General features: G+C 42.9%; 3 protein-coding genes across 15 annotated transcripts in view; 2 read left to right on the forward strand and 1 right to left on the reverse strand.

The window, feature by feature from the left end:
• The first annotated feature begins 4,236 nt into the window (after window positions 1–4,236).
• On the forward strand, window positions 4,237–7,105 carry LOC105685445 (riboflavin transporter 2-like). The gene is made up of 2 exons (XM_012399516.3): window positions 4,237–4,386; window positions 5,050–7,105. Exons 1-2 carry the CDS (start codon window positions 4,372–4,374, stop codon window positions 6,445–6,447), a joined length of 1,413 nt encoding a protein of 470 aa, XP_012254939.2. The 5' UTR covers window positions 4,237–4,371; the 3' UTR covers window positions 6,448–7,105.
• LOC105685444 (solute carrier family 52, riboflavin transporter, member 3-B-like) overlaps window positions 7,104–15,502 on the reverse strand; it is a 31,434-nt gene continuing 23,035 nt past the window's right edge. For 9 of the 13 annotated variants that reach the window (XM_048652905.1, XM_048652907.1, XM_048652915.1 and 6 more), the window contains 3 exons: window positions 11,720–12,359; window positions 11,396–11,658; window positions 7,104–9,252 (listed from right to left, as the gene is read on the reverse strand). In XM_048652905.1, coding sequence (XP_048508862.1) covers window positions 7,852–9,135 — 1,284 coding nt within the window. In that variant the 5' untranslated portion in view covers window positions 9,136–9,252; window positions 11,396–11,658; window positions 11,720–12,359 and the 3' untranslated portion in view covers window positions 7,104–7,851. Of the gene's footprint in view, window positions 9,253–9,545; window positions 11,294–11,395; window positions 11,659–11,719; window positions 12,360–13,191; window positions 15,199–15,223; window positions 15,340–15,502 lie in introns of those variants that run through there. The other 4 variants (XM_048652913.1, XM_048652912.1, XM_048652917.1 and 1 more) reach the window with 3 other exon arrangements.
• Window positions 11,165–12,442, forward strand: LOC105685296 (major royal jelly protein 3-like). The gene has a single exon (XM_012399271.3). The coding sequence runs from the start codon at window positions 11,165–11,167 to the stop codon at window positions 12,440–12,442; it is 1,278 nt and encodes a 425-aa protein (XP_012254694.2).

Raw genomic sequence — 15,502 nt, forward strand, 5'->3', positions numbered from 1 at the left:
CCCGAGGAGGTATTCCAAATCTGGAAATAAAAATTTTTGTCGAAAATAAAATTTTGTATCAGGAGAACAGAAATCTTGAGGAGGTATTCCGAGACCGGGTGCCTCATCCTGTGTGTGCATTCGATCCTGTGTGTAGAGTCTCTTTCGAAATTTTTTTTTTTTTTTTTGGTATCAGGAGAACAGGATACCCGAGGAGGTATTCCGAATCCGAAAATAAAAATTTTTGTCGAAAATAAAATTTTGTATCAGGAGAACAGAAATCCTGAGGAGGTATTTCGAGACCGGGTGCCTCATCCTGTGTGTGCATTCGATCCTGTGTGTAGAGTCTCTTTCGAAATTTTTTTTTTTTTTCTGGTATCAGGAGAACAGGATACCCGAGGAGGTATTCCAAATCCGAAAATAAAAATTTTTGTCGAAAATGAAATTTTGTATCAGGAGAACAGAAATCCTGAGGAGGTATTCCGAGACCAGGTGCCTCATCCTGTGTGTGCATTCGATCCTGTGTGTAGAGTCTCTTTCGGAATTTTTTTTTTTTTTTGGTATCAGGAGAACAGGATACCCGAGGAGGTATTCCAAATCCGAAAATAAAAATTTTTGTCGAAAATAAAATTTTGTATCAGGAGAACAGAAATCCTGAGGAGGTATTCCGAGACCGGGTGCCTCATCCTGTGTGTGCATTCGATCCTGTGTGTAGAGTCTCTTTCGGAATTTTTTTTTTTTGGTATCAGGAGAACAGGATACCCGAGGAGGTATTCCAAATCCGAAAATAAAAATTTTTGTCGAAAATAAAATTTTGTATCAGGAGAACAGAAATCCTGAGGAGGTATTCCGAGACCGGGTGCCTCATCCTGTGTGTGCATTCGATCCTGTGTGTAGAGTCTCTTTCGGAATTTTTTTTTTTTTTTTGGTATCAGGAGAACAGGATACCCGAGGAGGTATTCCAAATCCGAAAATAAAAATTTTTGTCGAGAATAAAATTTTGTATCAGGAGAACAGAAATCCTGAGGAGGTATTCCGAGTCCGAAAATAAAAATTTTTGTCGAAAATAAAATTTTGTATCAGGAGAACAGAAATCCTGAGGAGGTATTTCGAGACCGGGTGCCTCATCCTGTGTGTGCATTCGATCCTGTGTGTAGAGTCTCTTTCGAAATTTTTTTTTTTTTTCTGGTATCAGGAGAACAGGATACCCGAGGAGGTATTCCGAATCCGAAAATAAAAATTTTTGTCGAAAATAAAATTTTGTATCAGGAGAACAGAAATCCTGAGGAGGTATTTCGAGACCGGGTGCCTCATCCTGTGTGTGCATTCGATCCTGTGTGTAGAGTCTCTTTCGAAATTTTTTTTTTTTTTCTGGTATCAGGAGAACAGGATACCCGAGGAGGTATTCCAAATCCGAAAATAAAAATTTTTGTCGAAAATGAAATTTTGTATCAGGAGAACAGAAATCCTGAGGAGGTATTCCGAGACCAGGTGCCTCATCCTGTGTGTGCATTCGATCCTGTGTGTAGAGTCTCTTTCGGAATTTTTTTTTTTTTTTGGTATCAGGAGAACAGGATACCCGAGGAGGTATTCCAAATCCGAAAATAAAAATTTTTGTCGAAAATAAAATTTTGTATCAGGAGAACAGAAATCCTGAGGAGGTATTCCGAGACCGGGTGCCTCATCCTGTGTGTGCATTCGATCCTGTGTGTAGAGTCTCTTTCGGAATTTTTTTTTTTTGGTATCAGGAGAACAGGATACCCGAGGAGGTATTCCAAATCCGAAAATAAAAATTTTTGTCGAAAATAAAATTTTGTATCAGGAGAACAGAAATCCTGAGGAGGTATTCCGAGACCGGGTGCCTCATCCTGTGTGTGCATTCGATCCTGTGTGTAGAGTCTCTTTCGGAATTTTTTTTTTTTTTTTGGTATCAGGAGAACAGGATACCCGAGGAGGTATTCCAAATCCGAAAATAAAAATTTTTGTCGAGAATAAAATTTTGTATCAGGAGAACAGAAATCCTGAGGAGGTATTCCGAGTCCGGGTGCCTCATCCTGTGTGTGCATTCGATCCTGTGTGTAGAGTCTCTTTCGGAATTTTTTTTTTTTTTTTGGTATCAGGAGAACAGGATACCCGAGGAGGTATTCCAAATCCGGAAATAAAAATTTTTGTCGAAAATAAAATTTTGTATCAGGAGAACAGAAATCTTGAGGAGGTATTCCGAGACCGGGTGCCTCATCCTGTGTGTGCATTCGATCCTGTGTGTAGAGTCTCTTTCGAAATTGTTTTTTTTTTTTTTGGTATCAGGAGAACAGGATACCCGAGGAGGTATTCCGAATCCGAAAATAAAAATTTTTGTCGAAAATAAAATTTTTTATCAGGAGAACAGAAATCCTGAGGAGGTATTTCGAGACCGGGTGCCTCATCCTGTGTGTGCATTCGATCCTGTGTGTAGAGTCTCTTTCGGAATTTTTTTTTTTTTTTGGTATCAGGAGAACAGGATACCCGAGGAGGTATTCCGAATCCGGAAATAAAAATTTTTGTCGAAAATAAAATTTTGTATCAGGAGAACAGAAATCCTGAGGAGGTATTCCGAGACCGGGTGCCTCATCCTGTGTGTGCATTCCATCCTGTGTGTAGAGTCTCTTTCGAAATTTTTTTTTTTTTTTTGGTATCAGGAGAACAGGATACCCGAGGAGGTATTCCAAATCCGAAAATAAAAATTTTTGTCGAAAATAAAATTTTGTATCAGGAGAACAGAAATCCTGAGGAGGTATTCCGAGACCGGGTGCCTCATCCTGTGTGTGCATTCCATCCTGTGTGTAGAGTCTCTTTCGAAATTTTTTTTTTTTTTTTGGTATCAGGAGAACAGGATACCCGAGGAGGTATTCCAAATCCGAAAATAAAAATTTTTGTCGAAAATAAAATTTTGTATCAGGAGAACAGAAATCCTGAGGAGGTATTCCGAGACCGGGTGCCTCATCCTGTGTGTGCATTCGATCCTGTGTGTAGAGTCTCTTTCGGAATTTTTTTTTTTTGGTATCAGGAGAACAGGATACCCGAGGAGGTATTCCAAATCCGAAAATAAGAATTTTTGTCGAAAATAAAATTTTGTATCAGGAGAACAGAAATCCTGAGGAGGTATTCCGAGACCGGGTGCCTCATCCTGTGTATGCATTCGATCCTGTGTATAGAGTCTCTTCTAAATCTTTTATCTTTTTATCAAGAGAATCGGATAGACGAGAAGGTCTGCCAAATCTGTGCTTGATATGCGATGGAAGATGTGAATGAATTATGAGTGTTTGGGAGTCATTAATTACAACTGAGCAGTTCAGTTCTAGGATGCTTCTCGTTTATTGATAAGCCATTAGTGTAGAATACATATCAATATACTAATTCACATCTTACTCAACGAACTTAGGATAGTCATATTCAAAACGTTACTATCGAAATCACAAGGTACATATAATATCTATTTCAATCCTAAACGTTGTCATGATTCCAACGAATATCAGACATAATCATTAAGTCATGATGACACATGCATACGTTGTCCATCACTCGCAATACGTATAAGATAATCCAAATCCAAATCCACGAATATCAGACGTAGACACATTCCTGTTGAAAGTAACGAGATGCTTGTAGTTGTACTGTGACGTTATCACTTTGGCACGGGTTGCAGTCTATGCGGATGCTGATTCCGTAAGTCCCGAAATATTCCGAGGGTCCTGCAAAAACAAATCAAGAAATCTCTATGAGTCTTCGTGCGAACACGATTCTCTCAACGAATTTTGTTTCTCGAGTTCCAAATATGTAACAAATATTCCACATGAACGATTTCGAAACTACCTGATCTCTAGCCCAGAAATCGCAAATTTCCAACCCTAATTTTGTGGTTTTGCGATTCAGATTTTAGAAAAGTCGCCCGGAACATATTTACAGACTTTATATATTTATCCGCAGCTCGTGAATAAATATTATCCCTACAACAATTCACCCTATCAGATTTGACAGGAGCTTTATCCTTCAACTGGTTGCATCTAAACATCTTCACCGCAAAGATGTGAAACTGCGGAACTCCTACCGCTGGGACGCCAATTCTCCAAGGATGATTCCATTCCCCCAAACCAAATGTGGGGAGTTAGGAGAAAATAATAATTCGGGCCTAGATGTTGCATGTCGCAACGAAATGAGACACAGGTACATTTGGAGAAGGTATTTCCTTGTCAGCCAGTCGTTCGCTATCGACCTCCCGCCCCTCAAGTTTGACTGTCTAATTTACTGCCTCGCTGTGTCGTTATATTTTCGTCGTCAAACGCGTACGAAAATTTTCTGGTAATGAGTGCAGGACGTTCAGTATTTCGAAGTTGTTGAACCGTTCCACTAGCTATGAATAATAACGAGGTAAGTTTACCAGTGCACTCCTCTTTTTTTCATAGTTATTTCAAATTTGTAGTTCGTCATCCTTTCTGACATCCCGTGTATCTTCGAGGATCTATAATCTCACTGCGAGGAGAATGATTTTTTCGATTTTAATTTCGTTCTTTGTCGACTCTGAAAATCAGTGTATAGCTGTAACGTCCGCGAAAAATTGAACCCGCTTTTCTTTTCACCGGTAAGAATTCGGTAATTCTTCGCGCAATCTGGAGACAATTTAATGTTTAAATCGAACTCTCTTCATTGGAAGTGTAAATTCTCCGTTAAAACCATTGTCAAAAATTGTTTCAAAGTTGAACAGAATTTTGAAGAAAAGAAAAATTAATCGACTCATTGCATCGTTACAGACAAAATAAGAGATATGAAAATTTTTTGTTAATTTGTGAGATAATCATAGGGTCATTTTTTTCTACTTCGAACGAACGGACCCGCGCAATATAGCGTAATTAACGAAAGCCAATTATCCGTAACGTTTCCATAATTATCGTAGAAAAAACTCCTAAACATTTCGAATTATATTGCCGTTCAAAAATTACAGGAATTACTTTTAGGCGAACTCCAATTGAGCGGCACTTTATCTGACCGGCTAACAGTCCAATTTACAAATATAAAAATTGAATGGTTTTGCAGGAGCGGTCGTTGCCGGGACACCTGCAGGACGCATCGAAAAGAAAACTTCTGTGGAAGCTGCGGGTCTTGCAAGAAAATAGAAACGGTCGTCGATATCTCGTTGATTTCCTTCTAGTTATGTACGGGATGTCCAGTTTGCTCGCCGAAATTGGAATATTGGTCGAAATCCCTCTCTTAGTGGAATCGGCTCCCGAGGGTCAGAGATTACCGGCCTACATAGCAGTCTTGGTATCCCTATCCAGCATGATTTCAGTATTTTACGTCGTATTCAAAAAATTCATTACCCAATACTGCAGCGATTACTCGGTAATATCCGGTTGTCTCGTTGTTCAAATAATCGCCATGGCCGTCCTGGCGTTATTCTACGACGTTAGATGCATGGTGAACGGTAAAATACACAGCATCGTGCTGCTCCTGACCCTCTTCGTCTGCTCCATCGTCGCGAGCTCGAGTTCCCTGATCTTCATGCCGTACCTCCGTAACTACAAGGCGGGTTATCTGCCCTCTTTTTTCCTCGGCGAGAGTCTGGGCGGACTGGTTCCAGGGATGATAGCCCTTCTCCAGGGAGTCGGGAGCGATTCCGTTTGCAAGGAAAACTCTTCCAACTCCACCGAACCGGATCTCCCGAATATTTCGGACCCGAATTTTCCCCCCGGCATCCACTTCCTCGTGATTTTCATACTCGCCGTATGCTGCGCCGCGGCATTCTGGCTATTGGAATACTTGAGGGATAAAAATTTTTTCGAAAAAGACAACAATCCCCACCGCTACAACCAAGTACCCTTGACGGAGGAGTTCGTCGGCGCTCACAAGCCGTCCAACAACGACTCGGACATCGAGCTGCACGAGAGAAACGAAACGGACAGCCCTTCGGAACGCGCGAAGACGAACCGCACCAGGATATACATCTGCATGATGGTGGGACTGACCTATTGCGTCGGCCCTGGGATCGTTTACGGTACCCAAGCGTTCTCCTGTCTGCCCTACGGTATCGCCGCCTATCACCTGGTAATAACTCTGATGCAGTTCGCCGGACCCGCAGCTTTCGTTTTTGGCTACTGTCTGCCCCCCCTGGGCGTCAGGGGAGTCACCTGGGTTTTCGCCGTTGTCATTCTACTTTGCTCTTACATAATCTGGTTGGCGTTGTCATCCCCAAGTCCGCTTTGGCACGACGAAATTCGTGGCGCCGTATTGTTGGTGACCGTATGGGTTGTCGCGTACGCTATGATCGGTTACATAAAATTATCGATCGCCGCTATCGGTAGGCGGGATCTCGGCAAGGACGGACTTTATCACGTCGGATTGTCGGGTCGTGTAGGAATAGTCTCGGGTGCCTTCATCAGTTTCGTACTGATAAATTACACGTCGATATTCACGCCGTACAAAGCGTGCCCATAGTATTGTTTACGGTTATTCGGAGCGTGAGGCTAAATATGGCCTCGAGCTATTAGCAATACCTCAAATTGAATAATGTTCATGATAATCGTACTTTATTCATTACAAGCTATAATTACTCCGCACGACAAAGTATAAGTATAAGATTATACGCAGGCGCGTCATGACGAGCAATGAAATTACCGATATAGGTATTTATATCGTAAGAATTCATCGAACTTGTGTCTATCAATATGTTATGCCCAGGGAAATTTCAAGGTCCGAGTTTAATTCGTATTTCATTTGTAATGATCGGGGAAAACATGCGTAACATCACATGTCTGCCGCTCGAAGGTAAACGTTACGAGTAGCCGTTATCTACTCGTTTGATCTGGTCGATGGCGGCCTCTTGAAAATTGACGAATATCCGGCGAGGCGTTAGTTTGACCGTATCAGTTTTAAGAAATTACTTATTTTCATCATTCCGAGGAACAAGATCAATTAGGTATAACGATCATCATTTATTCAATGTCAATTATTCAATAAACTCAGAACTTGATTTTGATATTATCATTGAATTTTGTCTCTCTTATTCAAACGATATTTTCACCAATTATTATTGTAACATTATCAGTACATTGTTATTATACAACTGTGATAAATAAATAACAACAAACGACTCGAGGTAAAAATGTTTTATTGGCTCAGCGAATGTTCTTTAAAAATTTGATGGTGATTCCGTCGTAGCGATTCGAAATGTCACTTCGATAGCACGATGACCGTACACCTGACTTTGAGCGACGCTAATTAGTGCTGTGGTCGGTCTGATAATGAACAACTTCCACGACTGCTCGTCGTTTCACCGACAAATCATCAGTTATCTAAATTTCTCTACTGATTACTCGTTGGTCCAACCAAAATTGCATCGTTTCACATCGCTTATTTGAGATCCATGAATTTTATTCGAATTCTTCTTCGATGGTACAAACGATTTTCGAAATAATGAAAATACCGGATACGGAAATAGAATTACGTGAAACAAAAAAGTGATACAGCTAAATTACTACACTGGAAGAAATTAGCAAATTTTCCATTCGTCACAACAGACCGGGTGTAAGAATCTATCGGCAGATAGAGAATTTCATCTCGCATCGCAAGTTGGAATAATTGAAAAACTAAGTGACAAGGTAACGTAGGACCTTGGAAATTTCTCTAAGGATAACTCGTCGATAAAGTGTGTTCTACGAATTTTAACGAAGTGAACGCCAATACCAGTAATTTCATCAGTCGACATGTGTTCGCCCGCGTGCAATCGTAGATATTTTACGACGCTTGACAATTATAACGAACATGACAAACGGACGTGCAATAAACATATCACACATGCTCATCCATAGGATGAACAAATCAGCCGTGAAATATTTATTCCTACGGGCACGAATTTCCGTACGGCGTGAACACCGACGTGTAATTTATTAGTACGAAACTGACGAAGGCACCCGAGACTATCCCTACCCGACCCGACAAACCTACGTGATAAAGGGCGTCCTCGCCGAGATCTCGCCGACCGATAGCGGCGATCGATAATTTTATGTAACCGATCAAAGCGTACGCGATCACCCATGCGGTCACCAACAGTACGGCGCCACGAGTTTCGTCGTGCCAAAGCGGATTCGGGGACGAAAACGCCAACCAGATTATGTAAGCGCAGAGCACAAATATAAGGGCAAAGATCCAGGTGACTCCCCGTACGCCCGGGGTGGACAGACAGTAGCCAAAAACGAAAGCTGCGGGTCCGGCGAACTGCATCAGAGTTAACACTAGGTGATAAGCGGCGATACCGTAGGGCAGACAGGAGAACGCCTGCGTACCAAACACGATTCCAGGACCTATGAAGAACGTCAATGCGACCAACGTACAAATGTATATCCTCGTGCGGTTTTTCTTTCTGCGTTCGGAAAGAGTTTCCACTTCGTTTCTTCCGTTCAGGTCGATCCCCGTATCCGTATTCGTTGGCTTGTGGGCGCCGACGAATTCCTCGGTCAACGGTACCTGACCGTAACCGTTCAGGTTGTCGCCTGTGTCGAAAAAATTTCTGGCCCTCGCGTACTCTAATAGCCAGAACGAAGCGGTGCAAGAGACGAGCAGAATGAAAAGTATGAGGAAATGGATGCCGGGCGGAAAATTCGGGGTCAGATCGTCAGGGAGATCCGTCGCGGTGGAGTTGGCGGATTCGTCTTTGCAAGAGGAATCGCTCCCGACTCCTTGGAGGAGAGCTATCATCCCTGGGACTAGTCCGCCTAGACTTTCGCCGAGGAAAAAAGAGGGCAAATACCTCGGCTCGTACTTCTGGAGATAGGGCAGCAGGATGACGGAACTCGAGTTCCCGATACTGGCGCATATAAATACCATTATCAGTATCACGATACTGCGTTGCTTGCCGTTGATCGTCGAACTTACATCGTAGAAGAGCGCCAGTATGCCTATGGATATTATTGCGATAACGAGATAAGTCGATATCCAGATGAATTCGTTACAGTATCGGGGTAAGAATTTTTTAACTAGAACGTAGAAGATCGGAGCCACATTCGCTATCGCTAGGACCGCGGCCGTGTAAGAGGGTAAGTTCGGACCCTCGGGAGCCGATTTCACCAGGAGGGGAACTTCGACCAATATCCCAATGTCGCCGAGCAAACCAGCCATCCCGTACATAACGAGTAGGAAATCGACGAGATATCGACGACCGTTTATACCTCCTTGTAATCCCCACAGTTTCGACAGTAGCTTCCTCTTCGGAGCATTTTGCAGATGTCCCTCGGATGAACGTCCCTGTTGGTTAATTCACAAAATTATAATGCCCACCTCGGTATTTCGATAATCGTTTTGGGAGAAAAGAAAAAAAAAAAAAAAACTTTCGAGTACAAAACGAGAAGAAATACTGTTCGATCAGCGACGTTCTTTCTGGAAGTTCTTTGAAATTCGATGACGAACCACACAAAAATGAATGTCGGCTGAATTCCGAACGGAAAGTTCTAACGAATGAAAATTTAACGCGATGTTTTTCACACGCTGAGATAGGATTACGCGAACTATCTCGGAATTATGAAATGAGAAAAACTTGCCTTAGTTCTATCCATCACGTGTAGAACGTTTCAACAACCTCGAAAAACTGAACGTCCTGCACTCATTATCGGAAAATTTTTGTACGCGTTTGACGACGAAAATATAACGACATATAGCGAAGCGGTAAATTAGACGGTTGAATTTCAGGGGTGGGAGGTCGATAGCGAACGACTGCCTGACAAGGAAATACCTCTTCCAAGTACGGTATATCTCGCCAATTTTCTTCATTGCGGGATACCTTATCTTCGATCGAAATCCGGGCGAAAATTATTATTTTCCTGCCTCCCCGTATTCAGTTTCGAAGGATCAAATCAGCCCCAAAAATTATACACCCCAGAATTGACATTTTCGTTTTTAACATAAAAAATATTGCTCGTATTTCGACGAAAATTATTGCATTCCAGAGAGCATTAGAATTCATGAGTCGATACGTTTTTTGAAAAACATTTTTAAGGAGGTGCTCCACCCTCGACGTCTGGCGGAGAATTCGAATAAAAATGTATACCGGGTGGAAAGATTTCCAGACGATCATTGAAACAAAAAATGTACCTAACTCTCGATATTTTAAACCGCACGCTCAGAAATTCATAGATGATTTTCAAGGGTCAGAATACTACAATATGGATCCTCTGAATCACAAACACTTGGATTGAGTTTTCAAAATTTCGCTACCCAAACAAGTTCAGTCAATTATCTAACGGAACCACCTGTTCGCTTAGACTGTCGGAGTATCGCTCGCGTGGCAATGACTAGTGACCTCATAAGTTTAAACAAATACCCAAACATCCGCAGAATATTACGATTACCTAATTTCATTGTTTTTCATCGATAACATGGTAACCATATTTATTTTTCAACTATAAAACGGAGCACCCTATGCAGGTACTCCAGCTCGAAATAAATAAGAATATGCGAGAAGTTACATCCTGAAAATGAATTACCAAAACCTGTCCAAGTCAAGGTAAAATTTAGAGCTTTTCAAACGCATTCGAATTTCATCTGGGCGTTTTTTTTTTCGATTCTTGCCACCCGGTACATCCGACGGTTACCGTAGCAACCGTTCGCCCATTTGCGAATTTCACCCTCGATTTTGTCCGCCCTATGAGCAAATCTAGTTCACCCTCGTTCGCGACACTTTTATATCTCAGCGTATGGATTTTACGCGGAGATATATAGGTACCTACTAGGCGTCGCCATGACCCACTTTTTCCCATGTCAACCTGAGCTACGCCTACCTTACATGGAATTCCGTTCCAATTTGAATATCCTCATGGTCTTTATCCAAGGAAAATTGACAACGATAAGTGGTGTCTCACCAGAAGAACAAACCGAACAGACACAGTTGTCACAATCGCGTCGTCTATCCCATGTCAACTCACTAACGAGTTGCGACAAATACGAAACCCCTCGGTTATAGAGATTCAATGTCGAAAGAAATGAAAAAATGAGGAGATATGATAAAATTCAATTTAACTATTGTAAATATTCAGACCCAATGGTAAATACGTATCGGGGTTAAGCTAGCACCGTCAAAAAGTATGGGAGCAATAGCATATTTAAAGATGCGTTTGACTCCGACTTTAACTTCAATCGTTCTGACAGCCCATTACCGAGAAACATGGTTTTTCAATTAGTGTCATCGAAGACTTTTGGATTCGCAGTGCTCCTCCATTGTTCGGCTGTAATATTCGCATCCGCGGCCCCGTCTTTCGATACGGTATTCGAATGGAAGTACATAGACTACGATTGGCCTTCGCCGAAAGCTCGACGAGACGCCGTCAAGAGCGGTCAATACATACCAGAGAACAACGTGATCTCCGGCATCAAAATATGGAAGGACAAAGCGTACCTCACGACGCCTAGGATGCGCACGGGGGTGCCGGTCAGCCTCTCCGTGATTTCGGCGGCACCCGAAAATCCCCGCAACGCTCCGGAGTTGGTTCCTTATCCGAACTGGGAGATGCAAACTCTGGGCGATTGCGATGCCTTCCAATTCGTCCAGGCTGTGGAGATCGATCCGCGTGGCAGAATGTGGGTCCTCGATAACGGGAGGACGAACACAATGGGGTTGACTCCAGTGGCGAAATGTCCACCTCGCCTCGTCATTTTGGACTTGAAAAATAACGGCGCTGTACTTCGAACTCACGTTTTTCCGAAAAACGTTGTCGCTTACCTCACCGTGCTTCTCGACGACCTAGTTCTCGACCATCGAAACGGCGGCATGGCTTTTATCGCGGACGCCGACAGCGTGGATCCCGGAATCGTTGTTTATTCCCTGAGAGATAACGAGTCCTGGAAAATCCGAAACGCGAGGACCATGAGGGCGCAGGTCGGAGCGATACCCTTCGCCGTCAACGGGACGCCCTTAGCGGTCCCCTTCAACGTTGACGGCATCGCTCTTTCGCCGCCGGGACGTAACAGGCAACTTTATTACTGTCCGTTGTCGAGCTATCACCTCTATCGCGTACCGGTGGAGGTTCTGAGGAACCGTTCGTTCACGTCCATCGACAATTACGTCGTGGATCTGGGCGTCAAGAAATCGCAGGCCGACGGTATGATGATGTCGAACACCGGCGTTATCTATACGGGACTTTTGCAGGACGACGCCGTAGCTCGATGGAACACCAGGGACGGCTCGGAGTTTTCCGAAGCCCTCGAAATTTACGGTCAAGATCACACGACCATGCAGTGGCAGGACGGATTCGCTTTAGACGACTACGGCCGGCTGTGGTGCGTCACCAACGCCCTCCAGAGATTCGTCACTTTCACCCTCGATATCACCGAGATCAACTTCAGGCTCGTACGTCGCGATACTGGAACGAAAAGTTATCAATATTTGAGAAACGGTCGAGCCCCGAGACTCCCGGAAATCGCTCGATCTCGGAACGCCAAGTAAATTCGTCCGCCGAAGGGATTTACTCGACACACGTTTGACCCGCTCTGATTTTTTTTTTTTTTTTTTTTTTCTAAAGGTCGTTGATTGCAGGTCAAGTTACATTTTACTCCGCGATGCAGAGGGAATCGTTAAAACGATTGATGCGTTCGTTTATCGCAGCCTCGACTGAAAGTTGATTGGATGACGTCGTCGTTCTACTCCATAGTTTGTTATATAAAATTTACGAGCATTATCGGGGCCATTTTACACACGTAAATAAAATAGAATCAATCGCACGGGATTTTTGTACGTATATATTTATATAAATGATGTGATTCGCGTCGATCGCCTAAGGACTTCTACTTTTAGACCCATCGATATCGTTATCGGGCGGAATCAAACCTTCCGGAGGCTTCATTGCTTCACTGACCTATAGTATCTAATAATTAGAGTAAGTGATTCCTGCCCGCCCATACTGTGCGTATATTACAGTATTATACCAGTGACCCGATCACCGTCTAACACGCCTGAATCCGATCAGATGCCATGGAACGAACGAGCTGGAAGCGAATGAAAACGTCGCACGACGTTCACGAGTAATCTTGTTAGCGTAACGAACTATGTAATTTTAAAATGTCACCGACAATCGAGGTGGTAATTATTGGGATCGCGAAAAAGTCGATTTCCTCGTTACAACTGAACAAAAAAAAAACTAAGCAACTATGTTGAAAAATCACTTATAGTTTCGTTTGAAAAAATTCCAGACAGACCAGTTGGAGGTTGGAGATACTTTTATGGTAAAAAAATTTCCGTCCCTCGAGAGCTCGTAGAAACTCTAACCCGCATCGGCGAACCGTATAAAGTTTGCAGCGCTTGTAATTCTGTGAGCAAATACAAGAGTGGCACAGTCGGTGACCTTCACGCTACGTTTGCCAACGATATTATATGAGAGTTCCACTTCAGCCATAGCTGCTATTAATAATGACGTATACCCATTGTGTGATATAACAGCTCCTCTTGTTCATATACTATTTGGAAGCGCTCGACGCGTTTGATTTTTATTTCACTTATTTTCAACTTGTTGATATACCATATGAACAACGAACGATTCAACTAGCTGCAGCTGCACGTATGTTTCAACTGACAATGAATGTCATCGTCATTGAATAATTTCTCAGGGATTATTGTTCGGTCGTCAATCTCTTGTACGGCGAGGTACGAATTTCCCGCTCTTCATTCATTGAATTTAATCAAATTTCATCGTTTGTTCAGAGAATTAATGAAAAAAAACAAACAAACAAACAATCCTAGCGCGGTTTTTCAGTGGGGGATGACGATACCCTTTGCCACACGAACGAACGACTGTACGCGTCCTTCGGTCCAATGCCGCCGGTGAATCATACTAGGAATTTATGTCAATTACCATTTATTCGATAGCTGAATCAAATTCAGCGACGTGAACGAGTTACGAATGTAATACGTTCGCTCTCGACGCTGCGTACGTTCGTTAACGATACGTGGGTATTTTTCGCCGGCGATTTTTCTTTGACACCGCGCGATCGACCAGATATCGTTTTTGAAAAGGCCTGCGAGCGAGTAAAAAATGCGATCTGGTATAATAAAATTTACGAGAGAACGGCGATGCAATTTTGTAGCGAGAAAATATTACAGGAATCAATTTCTCGGGGAGGGGGGGGGGTGTGAATCACGCCAACGCTGACTAAATATAACGAAGTCGTGCCCTTTTGACGGGTATACGTCGTACACGCCCACCTCGCCTCGTTTCCGACTCTTTAATTTCCACCTCGGTATTTTATCATTCCATCGATTCGCCGTGACCTGATCTTTCGCCAATGGCGCCACTCGGATCGTGAATCAACGTGTACTATAGTCATTCTAATTTCATCCCCGCTTTCGCCGCGCCTCACGTCTTTCTTCGCGTCAATCCTCTGCACCCTTCGATACGAAATGGCGATGAATTTTTTTTTCCTCGCGAATTTTTACGGCAAAGGTTCCGACATTTACGCGTCTGTTCGAATCGAGTAATTCCTTCTCGACGATAAAAATTCTTGTGATATTTCTACGTACGAATCACCACTTCGCATGTTGAAAAACTTATAATTTTACAGGTACAACTTCACCTTAGCTGATTAGTGCTAGCACGATAACACCTTCGCGAATTATTATTATTTCATGTTTTTTCGTTTCATTGTTATTATTTCATGTTTTTCCTTTTTCTCGCTCCACGTGGAAGCGCAGGGTAGTTTGACCTTAGTTGAAATTTTAAATATACGTTTGCGTTTTCAAGGTTAATTGCGCCACGCAAACGTTAATCTGCAAATTGTTTCGTTCATGAGAAATTGCTATTTCCCTGGACTCGGTGGGTCGGTCGCATCATGAAACTCGCGAGCTCTGATACTCGCTAATTTTCGAGCGGACGCGATAATTTTTCAGGCCTTCGTTACTCTTTAATTCGATGATTTTTTTTATCAACATTCTTATCAGCTGAAAACAGTTTTGCAGAACCTGTTTGTCATCTGCATTTTTAAAATCGCGCTCCACCGCAAAAAAAAACAAAAAACCGCAAGAAAAAAAAAGAAAACCACAAATCTGATAACAAATAGAAATGAAAAAAAGAAAAGCCCGTCGATAAATGCAGATATTATGCGAGACCGTAAATCTTTGGGTAGTGCGAATTATAGCGGCACGTCCGATCGTTACGGCGAGACGTTTGGCTGTGCCTTTCGTGTCCAGTCATCTTTTTATTAACTTACTTCCTAGGCGTACATAGGTATATTATACCTTCGTAGCAGCTGTGTCGCTATCGCCGGTTCTATTCCTGGAGACAGCGTGCGACGTTAGTAGGGCACCGGGATCAACGGGAAGAGGGAAGGGTGCGGCCCGGCGTCCTCCGAAGCCTGAAAATACGGGCAACGCCACGACGTTATTCACCCCCGAATCTCTGTTTTCTCCTTGGATTTTATCTCTTCCGATCATCGGTAAGGATTTTCGTAAAAAACGAGAGAGACAAACTCGCTGCACGATTCTGACGAGGCGGATAATTAATTGGTGTAATAAAGA

Source organism: Athalia rosae, chromosome 3 (assembly GCF_917208135.1).
Source record: "Athalia rosae chromosome 3, iyAthRosa1.1, whole genome shotgun sequence".
Classification (NCBI taxonomy): Eukaryota; Metazoa; Arthropoda; class Insecta; order Hymenoptera; family Athaliidae; genus Athalia; species Athalia rosae.

Coding starts and splice junctions, on each gene's coding strand:
- LOC105685296 (XM_012399271.3), top strand. CDS start 11,165: ATGGTTTTTCAATTAGTGTCATCGAAGACTTTTGGATTCGCAGTGCTC.